The sequence below is a fragment of the Electrona antarctica genome (genome assembly GCF_951216825.1).
Source record: "Electrona antarctica genome assembly, chromosome: 21".
Classification (NCBI taxonomy): Eukaryota; Metazoa; Chordata; class Actinopteri; order Myctophiformes; family Myctophidae; genus Electrona; species Electrona antarctica.
The window spans coordinates 22084082-22112078 of NC_136802.1; the positions used below are offsets into that span (position 1 = coordinate 22084082).

Consider the following 27997-nt stretch of genomic DNA (forward strand, 5'->3'; position numbering starts at 1 on the left):
TTTCCATTTTTTTCCCCAACTCGTAATGTATTTAATTCAAGTGAAACGTAATCATGACGTGTCGTGCCATTAATCTCCTCGCCGCCTCTCCCGTAAGTACACTGGAGTCTTATACTTTCATCATCATATAGCCTATTATATCTAATCCATCTTAAACAAACTATAACATTGTACATATTCTATACCAATAACCAGCTTTGGCATTTGTGCACTTTATCCCATATGGGGTGGCATGAAACTGATGCGGCGCGTGGCTATCCGGTAAAAAAAGAAAGAAGAAAAGATTTTTTTTTAAAAGAACATTTCCCAAAAAATCTTATTTATCGCCGTTGTTGATGATGTTGTTGTTGTTGCCCTTTTCGCCGAACAACAACCAAATAATCATGTCGACGACTTTTCTGGATCCGGATATTATTAATATTATTGTTATTATTGGACCAACATGTAGTTATGTGACCTTTATGGACGGTGTTTGTTTGCTGTGTGCATTGTTTCCACCTTGCAGTTGATGTGTGTGTGTGTGTGACTGGCACTGCGTTTGAGAGATTGCATGTATGGTATGTATTGTATATAGCCGCGCGCACTGTCTGGGGGACTTTAACGCATGTGTCATGTATGTACTATAGCCGGTGCATGTATGTATGTAGAGACTGTATGTGCGCGCGTGGCCGACCGTCTAGCATGCGTGATGCATCCTATAGATAGCTCGGCACCACAGTGGTGACATGACATAAACGCAACGCCGAAATGCGTGATATGATACAGTAATATATGTTGTTGTTTTTTAACTGAATGAAGTAACGTTTACTTATGCTTGGTGTACCTATACGTACTTTTTGGAATGAGTCCGAATGACTGAAGTGCACGGAAAGTGCACTCCGGAGTGATGAAGTGGTGAAATGTAGTACTAGCCTATATGTGCTTTAATATCAGGGAACTTTTAGAAAACTAAAGTTTTAGTTTGGTCAAGAAAGTGAAAGAAAGCTCGAGTCATTGCGATCCGTGCAGAGCATTCATTTCAGAAACGCGTTGCCTTTCATGTCAATGTGTCACAGCCTGGCGATCTCAGAGTCCGATATGATGAAATGTTTGACATTATGACATACAAAAAAAGTGAATTCCTTTTTGGGGACACGACTTTCTTCTCGTGCGCAACGAACGAACGAACTCGATTCCTTTCTGATATCTGATCTGACATTGACCATCCATAAAGTATAGACGTGTGTGACACGTTATAGAAGCGAGCTGTATGGGTTTAGAGATCAGTGTAATGTTGTCTAGGTAATAGTATAGATGCGATTAGCCTGAGTAATTATTTTGTTGGAGGCGCATTATTAGGCTCCACGTCCGAGCGGCATTGTTTTCCATTCCATCTCTTGTCATGATCGATGCATTACTTGGACGCACGAACGCATCAAAGCTGGGGTTTTTATATAAACTAGTAGAATGTGTTATAGTTACTATACTATCTACTCGGCTACTGTTCAGACCGGTTTACTTGTCCTAACATCACCTCCGCTGTGGCTACACTACAACCTCCGTTTTCAGGCTATACAGTGATTTCGCAAGAAAGTAGCAAGTGTGGCTGCATGCAACGTTTGTAATCGTATATCTGTTACACTAATAGTATACAGGCTACACTGTTACGGGGATTGATATTTAGAGACACTGTTTGTTACACCGCTCCATAAGTTGCCGGCTTTCTGTCTTTCTTTTTTTTTTTTGTCACGGTTTTAAAACTAACATTCTGCGTCCACTGTGTCGCTTTTTGGGTGATGTCGGGGCAGATTGGCAGCGAATTCAAGATGAAATCCATGATGGCACTTTTTTTCTCGTCCTCTCTCGTCTCTCCCTCGCTCCGTCTTTCCCCTCCCTTAATCTTTTGTATAGAAAATTTAGGAACAAAATGGAGCAGGAGGGAGAGAGAGCGATAGATAGGCTACATGACACACTCTGACACGCCACCCGACTTCTCCCCGCTTAGCAGCCAAAAAACTACCCCAAATCTATATGATTTTCTAATCGCATTTTTTTGTGGCTAAATGATTTTTTCTTTGCCACCGACATCATCTGCGATCGTGGGGGCTGATCTAATTTTTTTTTTTACAGCGAGTGTTTATTATTAGTGTGCGCGCCCAGCGCATTGTTTGTTGATAGTTATTTATTTCATTAATGTGCATGAGAGTGCTCTAATTGAGATGGCCGCGAGAGGAAAAAGAGGGGAAAAGAGCGACTGAAAATGGTTGCACGTTATTGACGCACATCATCATCCTACTGAACCGGGGCGAGGAGAGAGGAAATTCCTCCCGAGATAACACACACGCAGACGTGTCATCTGGTTGACCAAAAAGACACTCCCGTACGTCCGTGGTTCCTTTTTTAAGATCCAATAGAAAATGTTTTATAGGGGTCATATGAAATGCCCTGTATTTATGTCCACCCCAAAAAATGTTACACTTTTGACATGACATGCAATGCATGCATAGTGCATACTATAGTCTTGTCTAGTGGAACATTCAAATAGGTTGTCATTTCCAGCCTGTGCAGTTAACTAATGCAACCCTTTTCTTCTTATCCAGCCTCTATAGGCTATATTTATTGCATAATTTGTTAAATTAATAGCTTGTTGTAGTTTTTCCACAAGGAAATATCCTACTTTAGATCAATGGTTCTCAAACTATTTAATTTCAAGGACCGGTTCATAACTCCCAAGAGTGTACATATGGAACCAAATAGACCCATAAGGGTCGCTCTTCTTTTCAGTCGCTAGTTTTTTACAGTATGCACTCTTAATATTTCACAAGCAGACATAACACACCAGACATCAGAGAGTGAGTGACTGCCCCCCACTCCCCCCCCCCCCCCCCCCCCCCCCCCATGTGTTTAAAAAGTGTCCACCCCCCCCCCCCCCCCTCAGTCATCAGTCACAGGTGTTATTTTATCCATACATACATAAACTGTTTTCATGAACTTTTAAGAGTGCTCATGAATATACACATCAGCTGGGCCACTAATGAGGACAAACCCTATCTTGTCATTAAAAGAGGGGCTACCTAATGGGTTTTCCTCAATCAAGCCTCTCATGTCCCCGGCGCTATACAGTATATATAGGTCTACTGTGTGTTGTGTTCCCATAGTATCCATCCACCTCTGCTGCTCCCATGTCCAGCTCCTCTCTTTTTTTTTTTTTTTTTAAACAAATCTTATTCAAAGGGTAAGCAGGGACATTTGTCCCAATTGTCCAGCTCCTCTTTTAACAACTTTTGTTCATGCTGTACTGCTCTTGAGGGGGTGATACATACATACATACTGTACGCACCCAGGTGGCTCTTCAGGCAGAGAGAGAGAGAGAGAAAGAAAGAGGGATAGAGAAGGAGAGGAACGCAGCACCAATCAAGGCTCCTGATTGATATAATTGGGTCATTAGTGCGCTGTGGGAGAGGCACCTGCTTGCCCTCGGTTAGGGAGAATCTACTGCATTGTGACATTTTGAGACTGTTGAGAGAGTTCCACTGGTTGCCCGGGATTAGTGTGTATTTAGAGCATTAGGCCTCCTACTTAAATAGTAGGCTACGGCACTTGTGCCAGTTGAGTTTGTCGAGGTTATTTAGATTTAAAAGCACGGCCAGCCAGGGAACCGGCTGACCTTTCACTTTGTGGCAAAAAAGTTGCACAGACAGGACATGTGCTTTTAGCCGCCTTCTACATGTTCAGATAATGCAGCAATTGTGCCACCTAACTACTGGTGAACTCTTTTAGACTGATGTCAAAAGCCACAATGTTTAATTTATGGTGAAAGGTACACACGTAGTAGACACTAGACAGTCACGTTCTCACCCTGTGAGCAGGTCAAGGGTAACAGGACATGTCCTATATTACCGGTAATCGCTTAAGCCCCAAGTTCACCAGTTAGGAACCCTGTGGTTTTCTGATCATATTTTATCAAAAGAGCAGAAAAAATTGCCGATCAACAAACTCACAATGTGTCAGAATTAATCAGCGAGTTGAGCTTGTAGATCGGCTATTTTCACTATGCCCTATACTGACATGCCCAAACCCTGGGACGCCAGTGGTTAAAGGGGTTGGCGTCATCGCGGAGGTTGAGTACGAGAGGCGAGGCATGTCTTAAGGAGGTCACAGCAGCACACTAAAAGGCCCACTGTGGTTTGACGCACTAGGTCAAGCACATGATGACAGATCAACTGTGCTCTCTGTATATCATCGTATGCTGCACGTTATAGGTTTCATTCAGACACGTGAGGTGGCATTAGTGTGAAGGTTGAAGAAAAGGGATGCTGTCTGTCTGTCTGTCTCCAAGGTTGCTGGTTTGAATCTGTAGGCGGGAGTCTGTATGGAATGTTGCAGTTTGGACTCTATATCCGGTTCAAATCCACATGTTGTGATGCTGGCTGGTATCTGCATTTGGCATTCAGGGAAGGGCGAAAGAGGGATTCTATTTATTTGTTAAGTGCCCTTGAGCCAGGTGGTTACTTACATTAAAACCAGAAAATAATCGGTGTCATTTTTAGCATACAAATACAGCAATATTGCGGTTTTCAGAAATCTTTAGAAGGCATTTGTAGAATCAGCCTCAGTTCTTAACCTTATATACTTAGTTGACGAGGTAAAGTATATGTCCACTCCTTTTTTTCCCTCTACACCAAATCTCTTCGCCATAATTTGCCGATCTACAAACTGTGTGAGCTTGTTTGTGCTATTTTCACCAAATGTTTGCCCCAGGCCAGAATAGGGACTTTAGGGTTCATGTGGTTAAGTCCCCCCTTACTCCCAAGTACAGCTGCCCTATGGCCGATAATAGAAGACTGTAGTACTGGTTATTAGCCCTTAGGTCCACTAGAGAGAGAGAGAGAGACTTTTATTTACTTAGCTACTTTATTTTTCTTGGGGAATGTTATGTACCGTTATCAGGTTTCTAATAAACTCACATTGGTTCTGGCCAGCACTCATTAGCCTCAATTAAGTATCACTAATTAGCCCCAAATTGTCACAAAAGATGAATTAGTTGACTGATGGACAGATGTCACTCAAAAATTGGTATGGGTTTATGAACAGGAAATATGACAGAACATAAGCAAAGTGTGAAGTGCTTTTAGTGAGTATTCTCCATTTTTGCCTTAATGTGCAAAAAGCTTTGTAAAGCACTTAGGGGGGAAGACAGCAGAGCTTTGCATAATGATTGAGCCATCTTCGCACACCAAAGCAAGGCTTTCTTTGATAGCTGTCAGTCTGTGAAGTAATATCAAACGGAGACCAAAAGTTTCTTGACACTTTTCACTCAGTGATTTAGACACCTGAGAGAGTGTGACAGAGAGAGGGAGAAAGAAAGAATGAGAAAGAGAGAGACTCTCATTTCTGTGGAGAAACGTCACCATCCCCGAGAAGCTGTGACATTTCCCAGAGCTGGGATGCGCTCCTTCAGACGTGCAGGTGTCGTTGCGTCGTTCCCTGTTTGCTACTCTTAACTGATTAACGACTGCTGCTGCTGCGATCCGTGCTGCTCGTCCAGCCTGCATTCCAGAGGGGGATTTCTTTTAGTCGGAGCGGATGAGACGGCTTGTGAAGGAGGCGCAGGGTGTTACGCAGATGGTGGCGTAGCGGAGAACGAGGAGGTAGAAGGAGAAGGGCTAGAAGTAGTAGGACTAAAGAGGCAAAGAGTGACGAAGAAATGGGCCGCGAGGCAGTGCTGACTGTCAACTATCTTTGTTGCCTGCAGGTCGCTAGAACTAAACCCACATTCACCCATCCAGTATAGATTTTTAAAATCGACAAAGACTTCCCAATTTAAGCCCTGTTCATCTCACAAAGTCTCAAGAAGTCTCGTTCAGACTCAACCACCAAAGAAAATTTGGTTGGGCACTATTTTCCACACCAAGGGATCAAGTTTAAAATCAATTTTTGACACTCGGAGTCACTCCAGATTTTTCTGGGGGGAAAGAGTAGATGTTCAGGCCAGGGACTATGCTCATTCAAATGACCTCGACGTTGGGCTCGGTAAAAGGTTGAGGAGAAGGTCACGCTGTCTAAATCAAGGTCAGGATTACATTTAAAATGGTTATAATGGTGTGAAATGTTGTGAGCTTAAATTAGATCTGAGGCCTGGGCCGTGGCTCAGTGGTCCAGGCACCTTGGCTGGTAATCCAGTCTGGCAGTGTGCCGCAGGTTCGACTCCCGATCCCGACGGCCTTTACTGCATGTCACCCCCCCATCTCTCTTCCCATCTCCTGTCAGCCTACTGTCTGTCCCCCCATAAAAAATATAAAATAAAGGCGAAAGCCACAAAAAAAAACCATTTAAATTAGATCTGCTATTTTGACCGTCTCTCACTCCGAAATCTAGAGTTTAGATTATGTACGGTGGAGACAGATTGGAAGGTATCCCCCATCACAGCGTTGAGCGTAGCCAGTGGGGGAGTGGGAGCCAGATAAAGTGGGAACCAGAGGGGTTCAGGGAAAGGTGAAGTAAAGGAAATGAATCCCGTCTGTGGGGAAGTTTTGCCGCGTGACCACGCGATAAAAACCACAGGGCCCCTCCACTCCTACTGTACCACACACAGAGCCCACTCCGACCCCCCCTATCCTCCTACTCTCACTTTCTCTCTCTCTACTGCTACTGTACCAGTGTCTCTCTCTCTCTCTCTCTCATAAACTCAAATGCAAATACACATTTTAAGATTGGTCACAATTCTTTTTCATTGGACCTCTCGTCACAAAAAGCACCCCCCCCCCCTTCCACACACACACACACACACACACACACACACACGCACACATGCACACACACACAGTCTCTCTCACACAGACACACACACACACACACACACACACACACGAGAGCTCGTTCATGTTGGCATTCTAGCAATCCAGTGTAGAAGAAACCTTAAAATTGTTAAGAGGTCCGTCACGCAAGTCGTCTCGCAGTTGTGACACATGTACACACGGCACACGCACGTCTCAAAGCACCCAAAATTACACACACTATACCCCAAGGCCCAGGCCCTACATGGGCCTATTTTTAGATATCTCTCTCTCTCTCTCTCCCTCTCTCTGTCTCTCTCTGTGTCTCTCTCTCTCACTCTCTCTCTCTCTCTCTCTCTCTCACACACGCACGCACGCACGCACACACGCATGTGCACACACCTCTCTTCAAAGCACCCAGCGGCAATGAGAACACACTCGTTCAAATGCAGAATATATGCATATGCATATATATATATATATATTGTATGCCGCACTGTATAGGATAAAGTAGCCTTTAATCTTTGGCAAAGCAATCTTTGGCTGCCCACACAGACGGTGTGGAAAAACAAGAAATTATTGTATGTTAACGCCCTTGCATTAATGATGATGTGGCATGTACAAACCTGTGCTAACTCTGATCTCACAATAAACTCTATTCTTGTGAACTGTTTTTTTTTTCACACCAAGGAGATCAACCCCCCCCCCCCCCCCCTCAAGAAAAACAACAAGTAAACTTGTCGGAACATAATATTCCCATAAAGTACTAGTGTACTCCCACAGCAGCTATTTATGAACATGTCATGTTAAGAGTCAGTGGCCCTTATACAACTTCTGACAAGAGTTCAACACTATCACGCCTACTTACTGTACAGTTTGAACTTGATACTCTGCGATGCCGAGGAGCTTATTCCAAAAGGAGGCTATAGAAAAGTATACTATTTTAAAGTTAAACTAATTGAATAAAAGTAGTGGCATTTCGAAGAATGCTGTGTTCTCTGTTTTACCCCCTTCTCTCTGTAGTAACCTAACCACGATAACCCCCATCACAGGAATACCAACAAACTTGCCTCAAAACACAGTTGCCCCAGGCGTACATCAGGCAGAACTGCTCAGGCTGTTATTCGTAAACGTAACTTAAGTAAACTATGCTTAAACGGTTAAACCAAACCTTATTCCTAACGTTAAAGGGATAGTTCACAATTTTTGAACTATCCTATTTGAACATTTTTGTTGTATGAAATACTTGCTATTAATATAGTGGTTGCAACTGTATTAATTGATTCCCCAAGTCCCGTGGTGGGAGTTCTGCTCTGGTTTAGTTGAATATTGTATGTATTTCATACAGCTGTCCCTTTAAACTCAGTAAAACGGTGCCAAAAGCTAACCCTATTCCTAAACTTAACCCCAGTAAAACTATGCCTAACCCTAAACTTATTTTGAACCTTATTCTCAGTAAAACAGATAAAAGAAGAACCATCCCACTGTGTGGTCGCCGTGAGCCGGTCGGTGGGGAAAAAAATCACACCCGTGTGAACTGAGTGGTGTAAGGTCTTATATAGCCTGTCTGACGTAATGAAATCATGTCTGACGTAATGAAATCACACCCGGGTGAACATAGCAACCATGCTCATTTTTTCTGCACAGACTACCAAAGCCAGTTGTAGGAGTGGTTTACACCACTCAAAAACGAGGGCGAGTGTGTTTTAACTTTTAAGAGATCCTGATTTCATAGTAAATGCGACTTGCTGTCGCAGTTAAGCCCATATATGGAGATCCCTGATGTTATCAATATTGGCCAGCAACTCTACATCTGACATGTTCATGTCTCCCTTTTGACTTATACCTGTCCATTCAAATTTCAAACTCTAGACGGGTCTGCCCCAAAGTTATTAGTGCAGCCGCGCCCGGCAGCCAGCGAAAAATGGCGAGGTCGCTTCTCGCCCTTAGGTGTCTATACTGTATAGTGGAGAGAGACAGGAAACATGGAGGGAGAGAAAGGGGAGTAAACATGCAAAAACGGTCAGCAAGGAATCAAACCTGGGATTCGCTGTCAGGCATTAGAGACCATGCGGTATACGCTGCCTAACCACTCGACTATATCAGGTCACCCCAAACAGCAGGTACTTTGACTCATCTGACATCACCAAACAAAACAAAACCCAATTAATTTGAGAGTAATACGTAAATGATACCGGCTCAATTTGCCTTAAGTTGCTGGGTAAGTTACACTGCAATTACAGTGATGGCAACGAACAACAATGAGTACATTTGTAATTACTTTGTTGATTGCAACGTTGTAAAAAAAAAAACACGCTTACACCCACATGACTTTCACACTGCAAACCTTTGTGCTCCACTCCGCGAACACCGGTGAAAGACAGAAATCCAGTAGAAGTTGAAGTGTTGTAGTAGTGTAGGTAGGAGTAGTAGAAACAGTATTTGTAGTAAGGGGGGGGGGTTAATGCCAGCTTCACCCATCTCATGGGGGGTGCATACGTTGGTTAGACATACTAACAGTCCGACAGGCAACAACTAACCTGTGGCCGCGTTAAAACTCACCCGTGTGGAGATGTAAATGTGGATCACTCACATCTGTAAATGTCCCAAAATTGAGTCTTTTTGGAAAGTGATACATGATCAGATACAAAAGGTGTTGGGTTATGAGGTGCCTATATGAAGTGTGATGTTCTGTATTTAGGAAACTTGATGGGGGGAAAGATACGAGGAGAGGATAGGTATCTGGTAAACATTTTATTGGCGGCAGGAAAGAAGGCTATCACAAGGAAATGGGGACAGAAGGAGCCTCCAACACAGGGACAATGGGAGGAGTTGATTCAGGAGATACAGCTCATGGAGAAACTGACACATCGCCTGAGACTGCAGGAGGAACAAATGGAGGACAAATGGTCCAAATGGACAATATTTAATGACCTGATCATGAACAATGAGGGCATGGGGGAATGAGGAACACCAGAATATGTCTAGGAATATGTAAAGTAATAAGCAAGGTTTGATACGCATTGTCGATTTTATTTTATTTTTATTTTTTGTTTTTCATGTTTGTTTGTGCTGTGTTTGTCTTTTGCTATTGTGTGTTTGTTCAAGAACATAATAAAAATCTGAGTGATGAAAAAAAAAAAAACTCACCCGTGGCTCCCGACATGCGTGGCAGGTTACATCTAACATGTGGCAGGTTAAAACTAACCTGTGGCTTCCTGTGAGGTTAGGTTAGGGTTGGGTTTTGGGTAGGCTATCGGACTCATGACTGTAGGACTGTTGGACCAAACACATACACCCATCTGATGGCTGCTCAGATGGTGCTGCTCATAGACACCTCGACACATAGCCGGGATCTGGAATCGTACTTGGGATCTTCTGTTTCCCAGGCAGCATAACATAGTAGTAGTAGTCTTTCATTTCAGTGGGGGGGTTCCCAGCTGATAGTATAGTGTAAATGTAAGGACTTGTGACCTTTTTAATACCTCAAAACGAAAGAAAGAAAGAAAGAAAGAAAGAAAGGAAAAAGACCATTACGGCATCAAAAGTAATCAACAAACTATAGGCCTACTATAAAAATTGGTCAAACATTGGCCAAATTGTCAAGTAATATATGAACAAGGCAAACAATGTGAAAATCTAATTTCCACAATATTTATATGTGGAACCGAAAATGTAATGCCTCAACTCCTTCATTCCAAGTGCTAAGGGTGGGGAGGTTCAAATAGGATTCTTTTGGGGGGGTCATGGCCTGAAGCCACTGCTATAAGGGGCATTATTTCATCATCATCATCCTTCGACTGTCGTCGAGATCCTAGATGCCACGTCTCTCCATCGGGTCCTGTCAGCCATTGCTTGGAATGTCAGTCCTGTGTCCCTGGAGATTGTGTCAGGATATGTATGAGGCCTGGTTCCTCTGGAGTCTGGACGACTGGGGGAGCCGCCATAGCACGATATCTGATATTACTTGATCCTTGGAGCGGTAGCAGTGACCAGCAAAGACCACTCTACGACGTGCTACGGTTGTTGTTATTGGCGGCAGTTCACCATAGATCTGCTCTTTGGTTGGATGAGTTTTCCAGGAGATGTTTTTAACACACATGAGGAGTCTTGTATATGTGCCATCAAGCCGGTCTTGTAATTCCTTCTTCATAGTCCATGTCTCATTACCATATAATAGGATGCTTTCAACACAGGCCCTGAAAAAAGAGACCTTGGTGGAGGTTGAAACGCTGGACTGCCAGACTCTAAGGAGTTTGTTGCAGGAGTTCCAGGCAAGAAAGTCCTTTCTGCTGTCAGCCACATATGAACCCAGATATTTAAAGTCCTCGACTTCCTTAATGTGTGATCCACCCATTGATTGTAATACTTGGATGGGTATAGGTCCTCATTCATAAGCATTATTTATACTTCTAGTAGTTGTAGTAGCAGTAGTAGAACGGTAGTAGTTGTAGTAGTAGTACTGTATTAGTAGTAGTAATAGTAGTAGTATAGTAGCAGGCATTACAGTATGTCTCTGTTCTCACTGTAGCGTGTGTGAAAAACTATTTGTACTGCAGGTGGTTTTATTATCTATCTCCTGCTCTAACCTTCTGTTCCCAAACCTCCCTCTATTCTCATCCTCCCCTCCGCACGCATGCACGCGCACACACACACACACACACACACACACGCACACACATTTGTTACACCTCATCTCCTGTCTCCAAATTCTGCACAAAAAGGCATGCAGCTGTATTGGCATGACAGGGCTGGAGGCTGGTGAAGGCCTCTTGTCACGGCAGAACAATGTGTATGGACGGTGATATTCATATGATAATCCCATCAGATCTAACACACACACACACACACTCACTCACACACACTGCCGATATATCTACAGCGTAGTACAGACAACATGCTCTCTCTCTCCCCTTTCTCTCTCTGTACGTGTGTGTGTGTGTGTGTGTGTGTGCGTGTGTGCGTGCGTGCGTGCGTGTTTGTGTTGGCTTTTATTATTAGAAAATTGCAAATCATTTGTGATTCTGATGCTCACTCCCTCTCTCTCATATCCTCGTGGGCCGTGCCCTACCCTGCCACCCCATCTACCCTGTCTCCTTCTCACCCGTCTTCCTGCTCCAGCCTGTCTGTCTGTCTGTCTGCCCCCTCCCTGTGCTCTCTGTATCCGTGTTGGCAATCGTGTTAAATCATCTTCATTCATATGGTTTCTGACATTCTTTTTTGACTTTCCTTTTTTGTGCCCAGTCTGCAACCACCCTCATCTCGCTCTCTCTCTCTCTCTCTCTCTCTCCGTCCCTCTCTCTCTCTCTCTCTCTCTCTCTCTCTCTCTCCGTCCCTCTCTCTCTCTCTCTCTCTCCGTCCCCCTCTCTCTGTCTGCCTCCTTTCTCTCTTTTCGCTCTTCGCCATGTTGGCAGGGCCCAATATACCAGCTGATATCAGCATTCCCTGGCCCTCTGCCAACTGGCAACACTGCAGGAGAGAAAGAGAGAGAGAGAGAATGAAAGAAAATTAGTGAATAATAGGAGGGAGGGAGGCGAGAGAATGAGAGGGGGGATGGGAGGAGTACGAATCAGTGAGAGAGAGAGAAAGAAAGACAGAAAGAGGGAAAAGAGGTTGGAAGGAAGGCGAGAGAAGAAAGAACAATAATGGTGGATTAAACAGGGACGGCATGCAGTGTGTGTGTGTGTGTGTGTGTGTGTGTGTGTGTGTGTGTGTGTGTGTGTGTGTGTGTGTGTGTGTGTGTGTGTGTGTGTGTGTGTGTGTGTGTGTGTGTGTGTGTGTGTGTGTGTGTGTGTGTGTGTGTGTGTGTGTGTGATTGATATGGTGTGATATCCTTGTGAGTCATAGCTGAGCTAAAATGTCAACTTGCTACATGAGAATCTCTTTGTCATCCAGGCTTGCTGACACAGGCGCGCGCACACACACACACACACGCACACGCACACACAAACACACACACACACACACACGCAAACACTACACACACGTCACACACACACATGCGGTTTGTATAAACGCGGACATACAGTCACAAATATGGGCGACACACCTGCATGCACAGATGTTCCATTGTTTGTGCGACTGTGATTGATGACCTTTTGTTGCGTTGCAGGGACCGGAGTCGCTTTCATAACTCCACCAAATGACTGAGGAAAACAACATACCAACCACGGCCCTAGTATACACTGACGCGCAACGGTGAAAACACATACTGCGGCCGTGCCTATACAGTCCAACTCATATGGCCATGTGTCCTTGTTTGTGGTCGCACAAAAAAGGGAAAAACAAACATGTAGTAGCTCTCAGGGTATGTGCGAGTGCGTTGTGTGGTTGTTTTTGTTTTGATTGCATAGGTGTAGGTTCACACGACATTTACAGTTGAGGAATTTGGCTGATCTGCAGCTTTAACACACAATGACAGAGTAAACGTACATTCTCTAAGTCACACAGGCCACAAAGGGGTGACAAATTGTCCCTATGTGTGCTAGTGGATGCATGTGTATGTGTTGTCCAAAATTTAAGCGAAAAGTTGCTACTGTGTGAGTTAACAGGAAGGGTGTGTGGGGAAGTCAAAACATCTCGCGCCCATCCTGTTTGGGACAGTCTGTGTCCTGTGGTGCCCTTAGCTAGCGTGTGCACGCGCCGTCACGCACATACAGTACGCGCACACACACACACACACAGTCACACACACAAACACACACCCTTACGCACTCATATTTAATTGTCCATATGTACTCGCAGTATGCTGGAGCACATTTTCAAACACATGCGGGAACAGGTGCACACCTGTTATACATCGAAGGGCTCACACCTACGCAGCCGAGAAGCAAAACAACGATCAAATAACCTTTCAATTTGTACTACATACTGATTTGCATGCACATTAACCAGGAGAATAGCTGAATGTGTATTCAATCGCCCCCATTTGCATTCATGATATAATATACCTGATGAATTCATTTGGAAGGGAAAAAAACCTAGCTTGATGAAGCCCGTTAAAGCTGCAATCTGGAACGTATTCTTTTCAGTATATGTATGTAGTGTATGTTAATACACTACATGGCTGTGTGCAGCCACTTTGATGTCTTTAGAAGACTAGATCTTTCTCCCGTGGGCCGGCAACACTACAAGGACCAGTGTGCGTAGCATATCATTCCTGTGAATAAAGTAGAGTATGTTAGTTAATACAGTACAGTAGTACTGCTCTTCCATTGAGAAATTCTGACCCTTGTGTCTGGTAGGGGGGTGCATGTGTTTGGTCCCACGTACTAAGAGACCGACAGGCATTAGTCCGACACCCTATCCCAAACCCTAACCTCACAGGGAAGCCACAGGTGAGTCTTAACCAGCCACGCATGTGTCTTAACCAGCAACGCATGTCGGGAGCCACAGGTGAGTCTTAACCGGCCACATATGTGTCTTAACCAGCAACGCATGTCGGGAGCCACAGGTGAGACTTAACCGGCCACATATGTGTCTTAACCAGCAACGTATGTCGGGAGCCACAGGTGAGTCTTAACCGGCCACATATGTGTCTTAACGAGCAACGCATTTCGGGAGCCACAGGTGAGACTTAACCGGCCACTTATGTGTCGGCTGTTGCATGTCGGACTGTTAGTACGTCGGACCAACGTATGCGTCCCCCTGGAAGGGCACCTATACTGGCCTGGCAAGTAGCAAGCTACTGTACAAGCACATAAGGACAGACATTTCTTTGTGAGACCGAGTGTCTCACTCTCACAGACAAGACTTTTGTCTTTCGTTGTAGAGTCTAGGTCTTGTATAGTTTACCTGTTCTAGTTTTCTTGGTTCTATGTTGTCTTTGAGTCTTTCCCAGCTGTATCTCATGTGTAGTCAGTCTATATTAGTCCTGTTCCCCAGTCAGTCCTTGTCGATTCATGTTTGGTGTTAGTTTGTCATTGTGACGTTCTCTCTGTTAATTTGTATTAAATCACCCAATGTTGGGTTTTGAACCCTGCCTGCCTTGCTGTCCTGCATTTGGGTCCTCGATCACCACACCACCAGATCAGATCAGTGTCAAATTCACCTGGTTAAAAAGACACCCGTTAAAAGTAGATGTTTGTAGGCCTAGTTGTAGTGGTTTTTGTTTTCTATTTCATTTTCAGGGGGCCCTAGCCCCTCCAATGCATGGCTTTTGAAATTACGTCATGTGGTAGCCAAGTCTATGGACCTAATGTTAGTTTAGAGCACTTTTTTACAAAAAGCGTTTGCCAGCCAAGTCTATGGACTTTTAATGTTTGTTTAGGGCCCTAAATGACGACGTGAGACGCCATGTGGCTAATATAAACTCCTTTTGACTGGTTTCGTTCTATACAACAAGACACTGCATTCATGTTTCGCAATGCATACATACTGTATAGGGCAGAGAATCTGCAATGGTGTGCCAGGCCACGCCCTCACTTCACACAAGTGTGATTCTTTTCACATGTGGATGGCCCGCCTGGCTGTAATGGAAACTCCTTTGTTTGCTTTAAAAGTGCTAAAATGTTCTCCATCGTCCTTTTTCCCCGATTCCTGTGCGTTTGTTTGCCCCAGAGGACCAAAGGAGGAGACAGCCACAGAAGTGTGTCCCTCCCCAGCCACTATACTGAAGAATGGCATAGCATCACACTCGCTGCTGGTGAGTCACACTCCCATTACACACTTAACCACAACATCACATACTTCAGTCACCATGACATCACACAAACAGATCCGCCTCTGAAGGAGCCATGAGTGCTTCCAACCATTATGTGAACTTTGACCTTTTATAACATGAAACAGTAAAGCTGATCTACGCCAGTGGTTCCCAAACGTTTTATCCCGTGACCCAAAAGAGTACTACAAAATGTACTGTCTCCCCGGCCGGGACCCAAGATACATGTGAGGAAGTTGTGGAATTTATTAGAATTGTCTTCTAGGCAACACTATAAGGACCAGACATCCACAATCATATTATACAACCATTTTTCAAATAGTGTTTCTTTGTCCACAGGTTTTTTATTTATTTATTTTTAGACAGGAACAAAAAAAAGAATAAAAATAAAATAAAGCATATGGGAGAGATGGATGATGTGTACAGAAATTAAAGTACAATACAATATAATACTCATAGGGAGACACAAGGGAGTATTTGAAACTGTGAGCAGTTATTAGAATTGTTTGTATTACATTTTTTGAAAATAAAATAAAAATAATAATAATAAAACAAAAAAAGAGACCCAAAAGTGGGGTTATACAATAATCGCTTCGTGACCCACAATTGCATTCCGCATCACTGGTTCTCAACGGTTGCGTCCGGGGACCGGCACAGGGTACATTTTGGTTCCATGTGTATTGTGTACACTCTCAGAGTTAAATTAACACAATTACAGTGTAAATTGGGGTCCCAAAATTAAAAAAATGGTTCCAATTGTACACTCTCTACAGACCTGTGTGGTCCATTTGGACCGCTGATGAGCCCCGGGCCAGACGTTGAGAAACTGATCTACGCAACAGCACTCAAAACGTTGTGGCCTCGTACCTGCAGCCACAGCACTGGCATACCCATAACTGCAATACAGCACAGCACTCCCTCTCGTCTATTATTACTTAAATGGCATCGCATCACACACCCCTTTCTTCTGCGTCTACTACCGTCTAGTGTTACACACACACACACACACACACACACACACACACACACACACACACACACACACACACACACACACACACACACAGAGACACATTTTTTTAAGTCGGAGATTAGGTAACGTTCTTTGCTCATGACCGGCTATTAAGTCCAGTTATGGTCAAGGTCATGTCACAGCTCAGAATGTCATGCATTTAAGCACGCTTTGGACGTACGATGTTTGGGAAACACTGCCTTATTTTTCTCTCTCTCTCTCTCTCTCTCTCTCTCTCGTGTTCTCACCAGAGCATGGATTCTCCACCGGAGTGTGTGTTGGCTCTGTCGTGTGATCGGTCCCCACCGCCCCCCACCCTGCCCTCCCTGGACCACAGCCCCCGGGGCCCCTCCTCGCCCCTCCCTCTCACCCACCTCTCCCCCCTGACCATCAGCCCCGTGGCTCCGGCCCTGCACACCCCCGATCCTTCCTCCTCGTCCCCTCACAGCCCCGACCCCGCCACCCCTTACTTCCCCCTGTCCCCCTTCCCCACCATCCACGATGAGGAAGACGAGGAGGAGGAGGAGGAGGAAGAGCTGGACGACGGGGTCCCTCCCTCTCCCCCCCCCGCCGTGGCGCTCTTCCCGGGAGGAGGAGGGGGTCTCCTCCCGGAGGTGGCCGGCTGCAGCCCGGGCCCCGAGAGCTCTCCCCCCCCGCTGCTGGGGTTCGGCGCCCTGGAGCTGGCCCTCGCATCGGGCCCGACTGGCGGCGGCTGTAACGACGAGCTGGACCTGCAGCTGTTCCAGAGAGACGGGGTGGTCGCCGGGGCGACGGCCGCAGGAGGAGGAGGTGGCGGCGGAGGGACCCCCTCGGTGGGCGGAGGCACCCCCGCCCTCAGGTTCCCCTGCCACGTGTGCGGGAAGCGCTTCCGCTTCCAGAGCATCCTGTCGCTGCACGCGCGCGCTCACAGCCTGGACCGGGACCGGCGCGCCTCGGCCCTGTACCGGACGGCGCTGCCCCTGCAGCAGCACCTCAAGGCCCAGCCCAACCGCAAGGACCCCAACCTGAACCTGAAGCAGCAGCGTCCACTGGCGCTGTCGCTCATCCAGCAGCATCTGAGAGAGGAGGAGGAGGAGGGGGACGGGGGGACTCGGGCCGACCAGCATCACACTTTCATACTGGACGAGAGCAACCCTCTGACCCCTCCCCTGACGGAGGACCCCCCCGTGTCCCTGGCGTCTCCCTATCCCACCCCGGGGGCTCCCAGCGGCGCAGGGGGGGAGGCCGGCTCCGTGCTCTCGGCGCCCGCGTTTCGCTGCCACGCCTGTAAAGGGAAGTTCCGCACCGCCTCGGAGCTGGCACGGCATGTGCGCATCCTCCACAACCCCTACAAGTGCACGCTGTGCCCCTTCTCCGCCAGCCAGGAGGAGCGCCTGGCGTGCCACCTGCAAGAGTGCCACCCCTCACCCGACGCCCCCCCTGTGCCGCCCGCCTACACCTCCAGGCCGGTGGTGGTGGTGGCCGTGGCCCCCGTCGCCACCCCACCGGTGCCGGTGCCGGTGCCGGTGCCGGTGCCGGTGCCCGTGCCCGTCCCGGTCGTGCCTCAGCCGGCCACTGCGCCACCCGCGGTGGGCGGCGTGGCTCAGACGCTGCCGGCGTTCCGGTGCGAGACGTGCGGCCAGCGCTTCACGCAGTCGTGGTTCCTCAAGGGCCACATGCGCAAGCACAAGGACTCACTCGACCACAAGTGTCAGGTGTGCGGCCGCGGCTTCAAGGAGCCGTGGTTCCTGAAGAACCACATGAAGGTCCACCTCAACAAGCTGGGGCTGAAGGCCGGCCTTGGGGCCCTGGGGGCCCTGGGGGGCCTGGTGGGGGCCGACCCGCAGGCCAAAGGCCCCGTCAGCAACCAGTCCCTCAACGCCCTCTACTCCAGCCTCCTCCTGGCCCAACGGGGGGGAGGAGGAGGAGGAGGAGGAGGGGGGAGAGGCGGCAGAGGAAGGTCAGAGAGGGACTCTGGAAGCAGAGGAGGGCTGGGACCAAGCAAAGCAGCCCTACTGAGCTACCTGGGGCTGCCTAGTGAGGGCGGTGGAGCCAGCTGTATGGAGAGACTGCAGGCGGTGGCCCAGGTGGCAGAAATGGGAAACGGTGGGGGTGTGGGTGGTGGTGGAGGGGGGTCTGGAGGAGCAGGAGACCCAGGAAGAGGAGGAGGAGGAGGTAGAGGAGGCGACGTGACATCATCTCTGGCAGACGGAGGGGACCAGGCGGCCATGTGGCAGCTGGTGGCTCGCAGCCTAGTGGCTGCTCAGCAGGCGCAGCACCAGCAGCAGCAGCAGCAGCAACAGCAGAGGTCGCAGCAGCAGCAGCAGCACAGAGCTGCTGCTGCTGCTGCTGCGCAGCAGGGCCAGCGAGGCCCGGGACGAGGCTCGGTGATCGGGGAGGCCGACCAGGTCAGGGCCTACCTCGGAGCACTGGACCCCAGGGAGGAGGCGGTCATCTCCGGAGGAGGAGCCGGCGGAGGGCCGTGGGAGTGCCCCGACTGCGGGAAGCTGTTCCGCAGCCTGCAGCAGGTGGTGGTGCATGCGCGCGTGCATACCCAGAGGCACGGGCACAAAGGAGGAGGAGGCGGCGGCGGCGGCGGCGAGGAGGAGGAGAGCGCGGGCGCCAGTCGTAGCGGAGCGGGAGGAGGGAGGGCCGGAGGTGGATGCGAGGGGAGGCAGGAGGCCAAACTGCTCGGCGGCGGTACCACGCAACAGGCGGCGCGGTTTCACTCCATCATCTCAACTTTCCAAGGTAGAGTTAGGTCAACTTGGCTAAGATGGCTTGGTTCATGATTTTGTTTATTAATGTAGAATAATATAGAGGTATATGGTGTCGTTTTGATGTAGTGTTGATAGTGTTATACACATTATTAACATGGTTGTTGTGTATCTGTGGGCCAATTTGGTTCCATTTTGTACACTCTCAGAGGTATGGGGGTCCTTGGAAATAAAAGGTTTGAGAATGACTAGTACTAGTGGACTTAGCCATGCATAGTGTAGTATTAATTCAGTTTCATACATAATTATTCTGAAGAAAACCTGGAGACTATAATAAGGACTATAAAAATAAGGATTATAATGGTGTGTAAAACTCTTAAAATCACAAATTTGCGTACGGACACATTTTGTCAGTGTACGGACATATTGATGACCACCTGCTCGTCTCTTTGTCTTCCTGCAGGAGAAAACGACTTGACGGCGGTGACCTCGGGACCCTCGACTCCCGGCAGGGAGCGCGTGCGTGGCTCCGGGGTTAAAGATTGCCCCTACTGCGGTAAAGCCTTCCGCTCCTCACACCATCTCAAAGTGCACCTGAGAGTTCACACAGGTGAGAGCCTGACGTTAACCTAGTTAAACTAGGGACGCAATATCGGCCACATATCGGTAGGGATGGAGCTCGATAACCGATACCCGAAATAATCTGACAACAAGCTTATTGAGTACCCGGTATGTATTTGGCATTGGGTTTATCAATAAACATTGGGATTATCAAGCCTGTTATTGAGCATGGCCCATGATGTTTAAACAATCAAGACAAGAGGTGATCAATAAATAAATGTAATCATCCACGCTGGCACAAACATGTCGGTCTAAAAGTGTATTGATACCTGCCAACCAGCGCTGTCCGGTTAAACAAAATTCCGCTTTTAAAGTCACAGTACACATATTAACAAGTTAACAGTTCCTTTAATATTAATATTATTATATTGGTAAAAAGGTCCATTGCATTCCGTCTGTTAGAAAAATACTGTATTTGAAGGTAAAAGTTACTGGTTCTGTTCAGAATTTATTGTCTCCCGTCTTTCCACAAAATAATAGAAAATGCTCGATAGTGGGCTCGATAAGAACCCGGCTCGATAAGCCTGATCGATAAGGTGCTCGTTATCAATAAAACGTAACGAGCTCCATCCCTACATATCGGTACTGGCCGATATTTGCCGTTAGCGGTCAATATCGATATCGGGAAATAAAGCTGACATTAACCAATGGCAGTAACCGATATTTATCTGTTGTTGATAAGCATCAGTTTTGTGCTGGCTATATGTCGGTGTGTTGGTTATCTGCAGCCTACCAAGCTGTAGATTCTCAACAGTTATCTTATAATGAAGATGTATTTGTTTCCCTGGCACAAAAGGGGGAAATAAATCAAATACATTATAATAACACCAAAAACGAAATAAATTAATATCGGTATCGGTATTGGCTATCGGCTAAATTGTTATTTTAAACATCGGTATTGGCCAATAATTTCCATATCGGTGCATCCCTACCTCCAACCAAAACACACGTTTACAGTATGTACTATAGGATAGGACCGGAATTTAACTACCTTTTTTCACTGACGGAAACTAAATAAAAACGAAATAAAAACTATGATGTCTGAAAACGACCAAAACGTTAGGGAGAGAAGAGATCCAGTAACTAAGACAAGTAATTTTATGTTTGCGCTCGGGTATTGCGCTCTGAAAATAGCAGATCTACAAGCTCACAACGCGTTCAGCATGCAACCAAGTAGTGATGCGCGGGCCGGCTTTTTTTCATAACCCGCCCGTCCCGCCACGGGAGCCAACCCGCACCAACCCACCCCGCAAAACAATATAATTTCAATTTCAATTTCAAAATGCTTTAATGGCAAATAATAATATACTGTTCTACATTGCCAAAGCATACATACAACAAAACAAATTGCAACAAGACACAGAGACAACAAGTGAACCTCAAACATCTCAACAATAATGAACAACAAGCAATACAGTATAACAATGAAAATAAATGAACAACGACCTGCCCACCCCCGCGGCAAAAACAAAAAGTATCCTGCCGACCGGCTTTTCAACACCCAACAAGTCCAGTCCATTCATTTTGCTTTCGAGAGAGAGAGGGGAGGGCCATTTTCCCATCAATTTGTCAATCAATCTGTGCATCTGTGCTATGTTCCGATTGTTGTTCTAGGCCTACTCACGCTATGGGCCCTTACGGAAGCATTGCAGGGCTAAAATCCAAGTTCATGCCATCTGTTCCCAAGTTATATTGTAGCAAGCTACAGTCAACAGTAGCCTGCTAAATCATAGGCTGCTTATTAATTAAATGATCAACGATCGTGCCCTGCGCATGTCGTTCCGCTGAGATTTTTTATCCAGACCAGCGCAATCTAAATGTCATATACTGGGCGGTGAGGGGGGAGCGTGAGAGAGAGAGAGAGAGAGAGAGAGAGAGAGAGAGAGAGAGAGAGAGAGAGAGAGAGAGAGAGAGAGAGAGAGAGAGAGAGAGAGAGAGAGAGAGAGAGAGAGAGTTGATGAAACAGTTGATGAAACAGGAGTGAACAAAACCATACCACATTCAGCCCCATACCAATCTGAGAACCCATTGTCAAAAAATAAAGGAAAAACAGTGCCATCTTTTCTTTTGAATTGACGTTAGTCACCAGTCTGTCTCGACAGACTAGCCCCATACCGGTCCGGTTTTAGGATAGACAATTCATATTATTTGTCTTTTATAATTGTGTACAATACATGAGAGCATATTGAACGATGACTACAGTGAGTGTCCTGTCCTACAACATTACATGGGACATAATGGACATTCAAATAAAGTTGACGTGCAGCGTCCGGGGTCGGGATATCAGGATAATGACTAATGAGGATATCATTGGCAGCTGTGCATACTTGATCAAATAAATAACACATTGAACAAGCTAGATAATTTCAGGAGGAGAGAGACGGGAGAGAGAGAGACACATAAGGAATGCTTTCTTTCATCCTTTTTTGGGGAGGGGTTGCCCCGCCACGCCCGCCCCGCGATAATTGCGCTGAAAACCTTGACCCGTCCTAACCTGACTCCGCCAGATGGTGGCAGTAGTGCATTCCTCCTCCTGCTTCTCATCTGGACTCTCTCGGGCAGAGACGATGTACTCCGATCAAATGCTGATCGGAGCGATATGCGGCCGCTAGAGGCGGGATCAACGCGAGACTGATGACGTATTGAAGCGCTGCCACAGCGCAAATGTAAACACAACCTACACCTCGAAATTATTATGGAGATATCATATTTATGTCCCGCTGCTTCCGGTTCATCATTTCTGCTTGAGAGAGACCAGATGCAGGCAGGAGGAGGGAACATGTAAACTCAATACTGAGAGACCAGATGCAGGCAGGAGGAGGGAACATGTAAACTCAATACTGAGAGACCAGATGCAGGCAGGAGGAGGGAACATGTAAACTCAATACTGAGAGACCAGATGCAGGCAGGAGGAGGGAACATGTAAACTCAATACTGAGAGACCAGATGCAGGCAGGAGGAGGGAACATGTAAACTCAATACTGAGAGACCAGATGCAGGCAGGAGGAGGGAACATGTAAACTCAATACTGAGAGACCAGATGCAGGCAGGAGGAGGGAACATGTAAACTCAATACTGAGAGACCAGATGCAGGCAGGAGGAGGGAACATGTAAACTCAATACTGAGAGACCAGATGCAGGCAGGAGGAGGGAACATGTAAACTCAATACTGAGAGACCAGATGCAGGCAGGAGGAGGGAACATGTAAACTCAATACTGAGAGACCAGATGCAGGCAGGAGGAGGGAACATGTAAACTCAATACTGAGAGACCAGATGCAGGCAGGAGGAGGGAACATGTAAACTCAATACTGAGAGACCAGATGCAGGCAGGAGGAGGGAACATGTAAACTCAATACTGAGAGACCAGATGCAGGCAGGAGGAGGGAACATGTAAACTCAATACTGAGAGACCAGATGCAGGCAGGAGGAGGGAACATGTAAACTCAATACTGCCACCAGGTTAGAAACCTCCGCCCGCCCCGCGGTTCAACCCACGGGATCTGCGGGCAACGGGCCGGCCCGCGCATCACCACAACCAAGTGTAAAATCAGGCATTACGACGCCATCAAGGCCCGCTAAAATACATTTTATTTGACTAAATCAACTGTAGATTTACGTAGTCGACTAAAATCGTATATTTCTTCAACTAAAACTAGACAACTAAAACTTTTCAGATGACTAAATATATATATTTTATTAAACATATGTAGCCTATATTAATTTTCTTATTTGACAAAAGTATAGATGACCAAAAATATGACTAAAATTAAATGGAACTTTATTTAAAAATGACTAAAGCTAAATCAAAATTTGCTGTCAAAATTAGCACTGTTGTGACCCAAGGGTAGAGTGACGTCAGGATTTCACTGTGGGTGCCTCGCTCAGGGACAGTCGTGAGCCACTTTCTTTTAGCTGACTATTTTCCCGGCTAACCCAGGGATTCAAACCAGCAAATGTTTTATTTTTGTATTTTATTTTTTACATTACTTTTCTGACTCCAGAGCAGAAATAACAGTGACACCCCTCATGGAAATCTAACTATTTCTGGTGACAGGTGCCATAGGACTTTGTTTAACCCATTTTGGGCGGGAACCCCTTTTGGTGTTTCAAGCATTCGGTTATACTTTAGCTATTGAAAAACAGCAGATCTACAAGCTCATAGCGCGCCACCGAGTGGCGCGCTATGAACTTGTAGGTCTGCTATTTTTGAAAAATCGTAAAAATGCGGCACAAATCTTTGAATAGGTATATATTCTTTCAGAGCGAACATTTTTTTTATTTCGACGTCAGGCCTAAATGGGTTAAATTTAGAAACAAACTCCCGTGCGCTCTCTATTGATGAGTGATCCATTTCGCTAAGATATTTGACAGTGGGACTCATCATGAATCTTTGTCTAATTATCCATAATAAAAGGGCCTTTCATAGAACAAAAAAACGACACGCTGAATAATCGGCCCTGTGCGTTTTTTTGACAGGCTTCCGCTAAACTCTGGTGGTTCTTTTTGTGCACACAGTGAAACATACAGTAAGTAGAGCAGATCCTCATCCAGCGAGGCAAAGCCCAGGAGGCGTCGCATGGATCCGTGCTCGGCGTAACATCATGAGTGCTTGTCTATATAAGCTCCCCACCACATCAGAGTGTTCACCTTATTCTCCGTAAAACCAACTCTACCTTTTTTCCTTCCCCCTTTAACCCATTTTGAGATCATCAAAATCAGATTTTAAAAATGTCTTCTACATCCTGACAGTTTTCTGAAAAAGTTTCTGTCAGTCGTTCTTTGATTTTTCAAAAATAGCAGACCTACAAGCTCGTAGCGCGCCACTCGGTGGCGCGCTATGAGCTTGTAGATCTGGTATTTTTCAATAGCTAAAGCATAACATAATGCTAACACCAAAAGGGGTTCCCAGACCAAAATGGGTTAAAAGAAAATCCTTGCAGCGTTCGATCAAGTGATTAATCACAAATATGTGCCCAAAAAGAAAAAGGAGAAAAAAGGGGGTAAAAAGAGCTGAGTAATTTAAATGAAGGCACCAAATAACGTCAGTCCCTTGATATGAACGTTCTCTTGAGAATCATAAGAATATCGTATCCCCTCGAGATGTCTGTTCCATTATTACCATTATCCCAATACCCCCCTTTCAGCTACAAAGCCAAATTGGGACAGATATCTCTCTTATTTAAAGAGTCTCTGTGTGAATGGGGGTTCTGTTCCTGTCTCATGTTTGCTTTTTTAAAATGTATTTTGTCTATACGATTCTTTTACAGTAGGCCTCACGCAAAAATATTTTTTTCAGTAATCAGTAGTGACTGTTGCTCCAAATCTGATGTTCCCTTTTATCTTGCCAATCGTTTTCTTTCTTTTTTCAAAATGAATGATGAAACACTGCCACCTGGCTACACAAATGTGCAACTGCAGCCCCTTAAGTATGATGTGCTACAATTTATTTAAGTTTAAACTGCTCTCTGGTTATGGTTCATCAGCTGAGTTGTTTTAGTATTTAACTTTTTTAATTTGTATTCATTCATTCACGCATCCATCATCCTGTGTCAAGGGTTAGCAAAAGCTGCTATTTGTCTCGATTGTCTGGTAAGACAAAAATATATATATAACCGTTTAGAAATTATTTTTGATTATTGTAGAAATACTGTACATGTACACTTATGAAATGAGTTAACATATACTGACTGTAATGTTCAGTATTCAATCTACAGTAACTAGTCAGTACCCGGGAATGGGCAAAGCCACATTATATGCAGATTGGGGTCCACACTTGATACAGATGCTATAGCCTCTGGCAAGAAATGCTAATATACAGCTTACATTTTGGCAACATTTTTAACCCATTTTGGGCGGGAACCCCTTTGTGTTTTAACTAAACATTATGCTATAATTTAGCTATTGAAAAATAGCAGATCTACAAGCTCGTAGGTCTGCTATTTTTGAAAAATCGTAAAAATGCGGCACAAATCTTTGAATAAATATTCTTTCAGAGCGAACGTTTACGTTCAGGCCTGAATGGATTAAATCAGATTTTGTCAGTCCTTGCCTATAGTGCCCATATCAGAGCGACCAACCCACTTGAAAAAATAAAACGTGTGTGAGAATGCCCTAGTAACTGTATAGAAGTCCCTGTCCGGGATGTCACTAATGGAGTGCTACTGCGGGTTCTTGCCAACACTACTGATGACACCATTTGCAATTAAAGCTTCTGCACTTTATGGACCTCATAATACGAGGCTCATATACATAGATGAACAACAACACAGGGTTATATTGATGCACCACGTCTATACGGCCCAGCCTTGCTGGCGGTGCTACTTGCTATGCATTTAAATCAAAGTCCTTTATGACTTTGCACCGCGGAGCCGGCTCTCTTGCCGCTGCGTTTTATGTGTGCGTGTGTGTGTGCGTGTAGCCATGAGCAGCATACTACCCTTGGGTCAAGAAGATTTTGTCCCCCATAAAAAATCCTATAGATTCTTTAAAAAAATCATGTAATATAAGATGCCATGTTCCAAAGAAAATAAAAAACAAATAGTCCACGATTCTGTCAGGAAGGTGGCCTCTGTATCCGTGAATGATATTTACTTGTATTCTAATTCGGAGCACCGAAGTCTGGCGTAATTTACACATCCTACCTGGGTCGCGTTTTTTCCCCCCATTCTGACATTCATGGCGTCTAATAATATAGATATAGGCTTTTTATTGATTGTACAGTGACAGGAAATGGGGAGAGATGGGCGAGCCCGACTGTGTGCCAGCGTAGTCACAGTGGGGGCACTTGTAGGGCAGCCTAGTGTGCCGCGGATCTGTACTTTTGATGCTTTCGTGTGACAGTGTAGTATGATCAAGCAGGGCATTCATTTACAACAACAAAAATCACAAGAAGTTAAAATATGGAGATAAGAGGTTTCTATATGTCAGTATTGCCATGTCAATCCCCTCCTCTCTGTCATTGTCCCCATGCAGGCGAGAGACCCTACAAGTGCCCCCACTGTGACTACGCTGGCACACAGTCGGGCTCGCTCAAGTACCACCTCCAGAGACATCACAGGGAGCAACGCAACGCCCTGTCAGCCTCCTCGTCCTCCTCCTCGTCCTCCTCCTCCACCACCTCCAACACCAGTCTCACGTCCGCCATCAATAGCCTGGTGTCAGGGGGGTCTGGTCAGGCCAAGCAGCGTCGCTCCCAGATGCTCAGCCACGGCCCCGTCAGCCGAGGCCCCGCAGAGTCTCCCCTCTCCAGGCACGGCCAGCAGCCCTGGCTCCTGGGGCTCCCTGACCACAAGGCTTTGGCCACGCTGCGGGACGTGGACCTGGAGAGCCAGTACAGGTATCTGTCCGGGGTGATGGGAGCTCTCTACCAGGGCGGAATGGAAGGGGGCTGGATCAGGGAGTCTCCTCCGCCGAAGGCTCCCAAAGTGTCCCGGCGCAAGCCGCTCACGACCAGCCGCATGGTGCAGCCTTCAAACGGGAGCGCCAATGAAGGTTCCGCCCCGTCGGCCCAAGCGGTGGGCGGGTTTGAACCGCTGGACCTTTCCCGTCGCCCCTCCCCGGGGCTCGGCGGGCCAGAGGAGGACGGAGCGATGAGCGTGGCCGATGTCGCAGGAGGAGGAGGTAGCGGTTTGGGCGCCGGTGCTGGGGACAGCATGGTGGGCGTCACCCTCAGCCAGTGTCTATTCTGCCCCTTCCGCACCGCCTCGTCAGAGCTGATGGCCATGCACCTCCAGGTGAACCACACCAGCAAGTCCCGACGCAAGAGGGGCTCCTCGGTGGCTCTGGACGACGACGCTCCCCCGAAGGCCCCCCAGCTACGTGCCGACGTGGCCGACCCCGACCCCCTGGCCGTGTGGCGGTACGTCACTCAGTCCGAGGACCAGGTGCCCCTCGCCGAATGGGCCTCCAGCAGGAGCCAGACCCTCAACGGCCTCTTGGAGGATGCCGGAGAGCAGCGGGAGCGCGACCTCAACCGCCGCGCCTCCGTCCGGGTGGCTTCGGCCGCGTCCGCAAATGCGAGAGGCGGTCTGGCACCGGAGGCCAAGATGGACGAGGACGAGGAATTAGAGGAAGAGGAGGAGGACGACGAAGAGGAGGAGGAAGAGGAGGAATTGGAGATGATGGGAGAGAACGGCAGTCTGGAGGATGGTCTGAGGATGCCTCTCTCACTGTCGCCGGCCCTCAGCTCCGACCACATGGCGATGGAGGAGGACAGACTCCTGGCAGACTGAGCTTGTTGAAGAGGAGGAGGA

General features: G+C 46.8%; 1 protein-coding gene across 1 annotated transcript; it reads left to right on the plus strand.

The window, feature by feature from the left end:
* Positions 1-30: 30 nt before the first annotated feature.
* On the plus strand, positions 31-27976 carry znf219 (zinc finger protein 219; the record flags this gene model as incomplete). The annotated part of the gene is made up of 5 exons (XM_079491266.1): positions 31-92; positions 15315-15399; positions 16678-19156; positions 19586-19732; positions 26718-27976. The coding sequence occupies exons 3-5, from the start codon at positions 16681-16683 to the stop codon at positions 27974-27976; spliced, it is 3882 nt and encodes a 1293-aa protein (XP_079347392.1). The 5' UTR covers positions 31-92; positions 15315-15399; positions 16678-16680.
* Between the last annotated feature and the right edge of the window lie 21 nt (positions 27977-27997).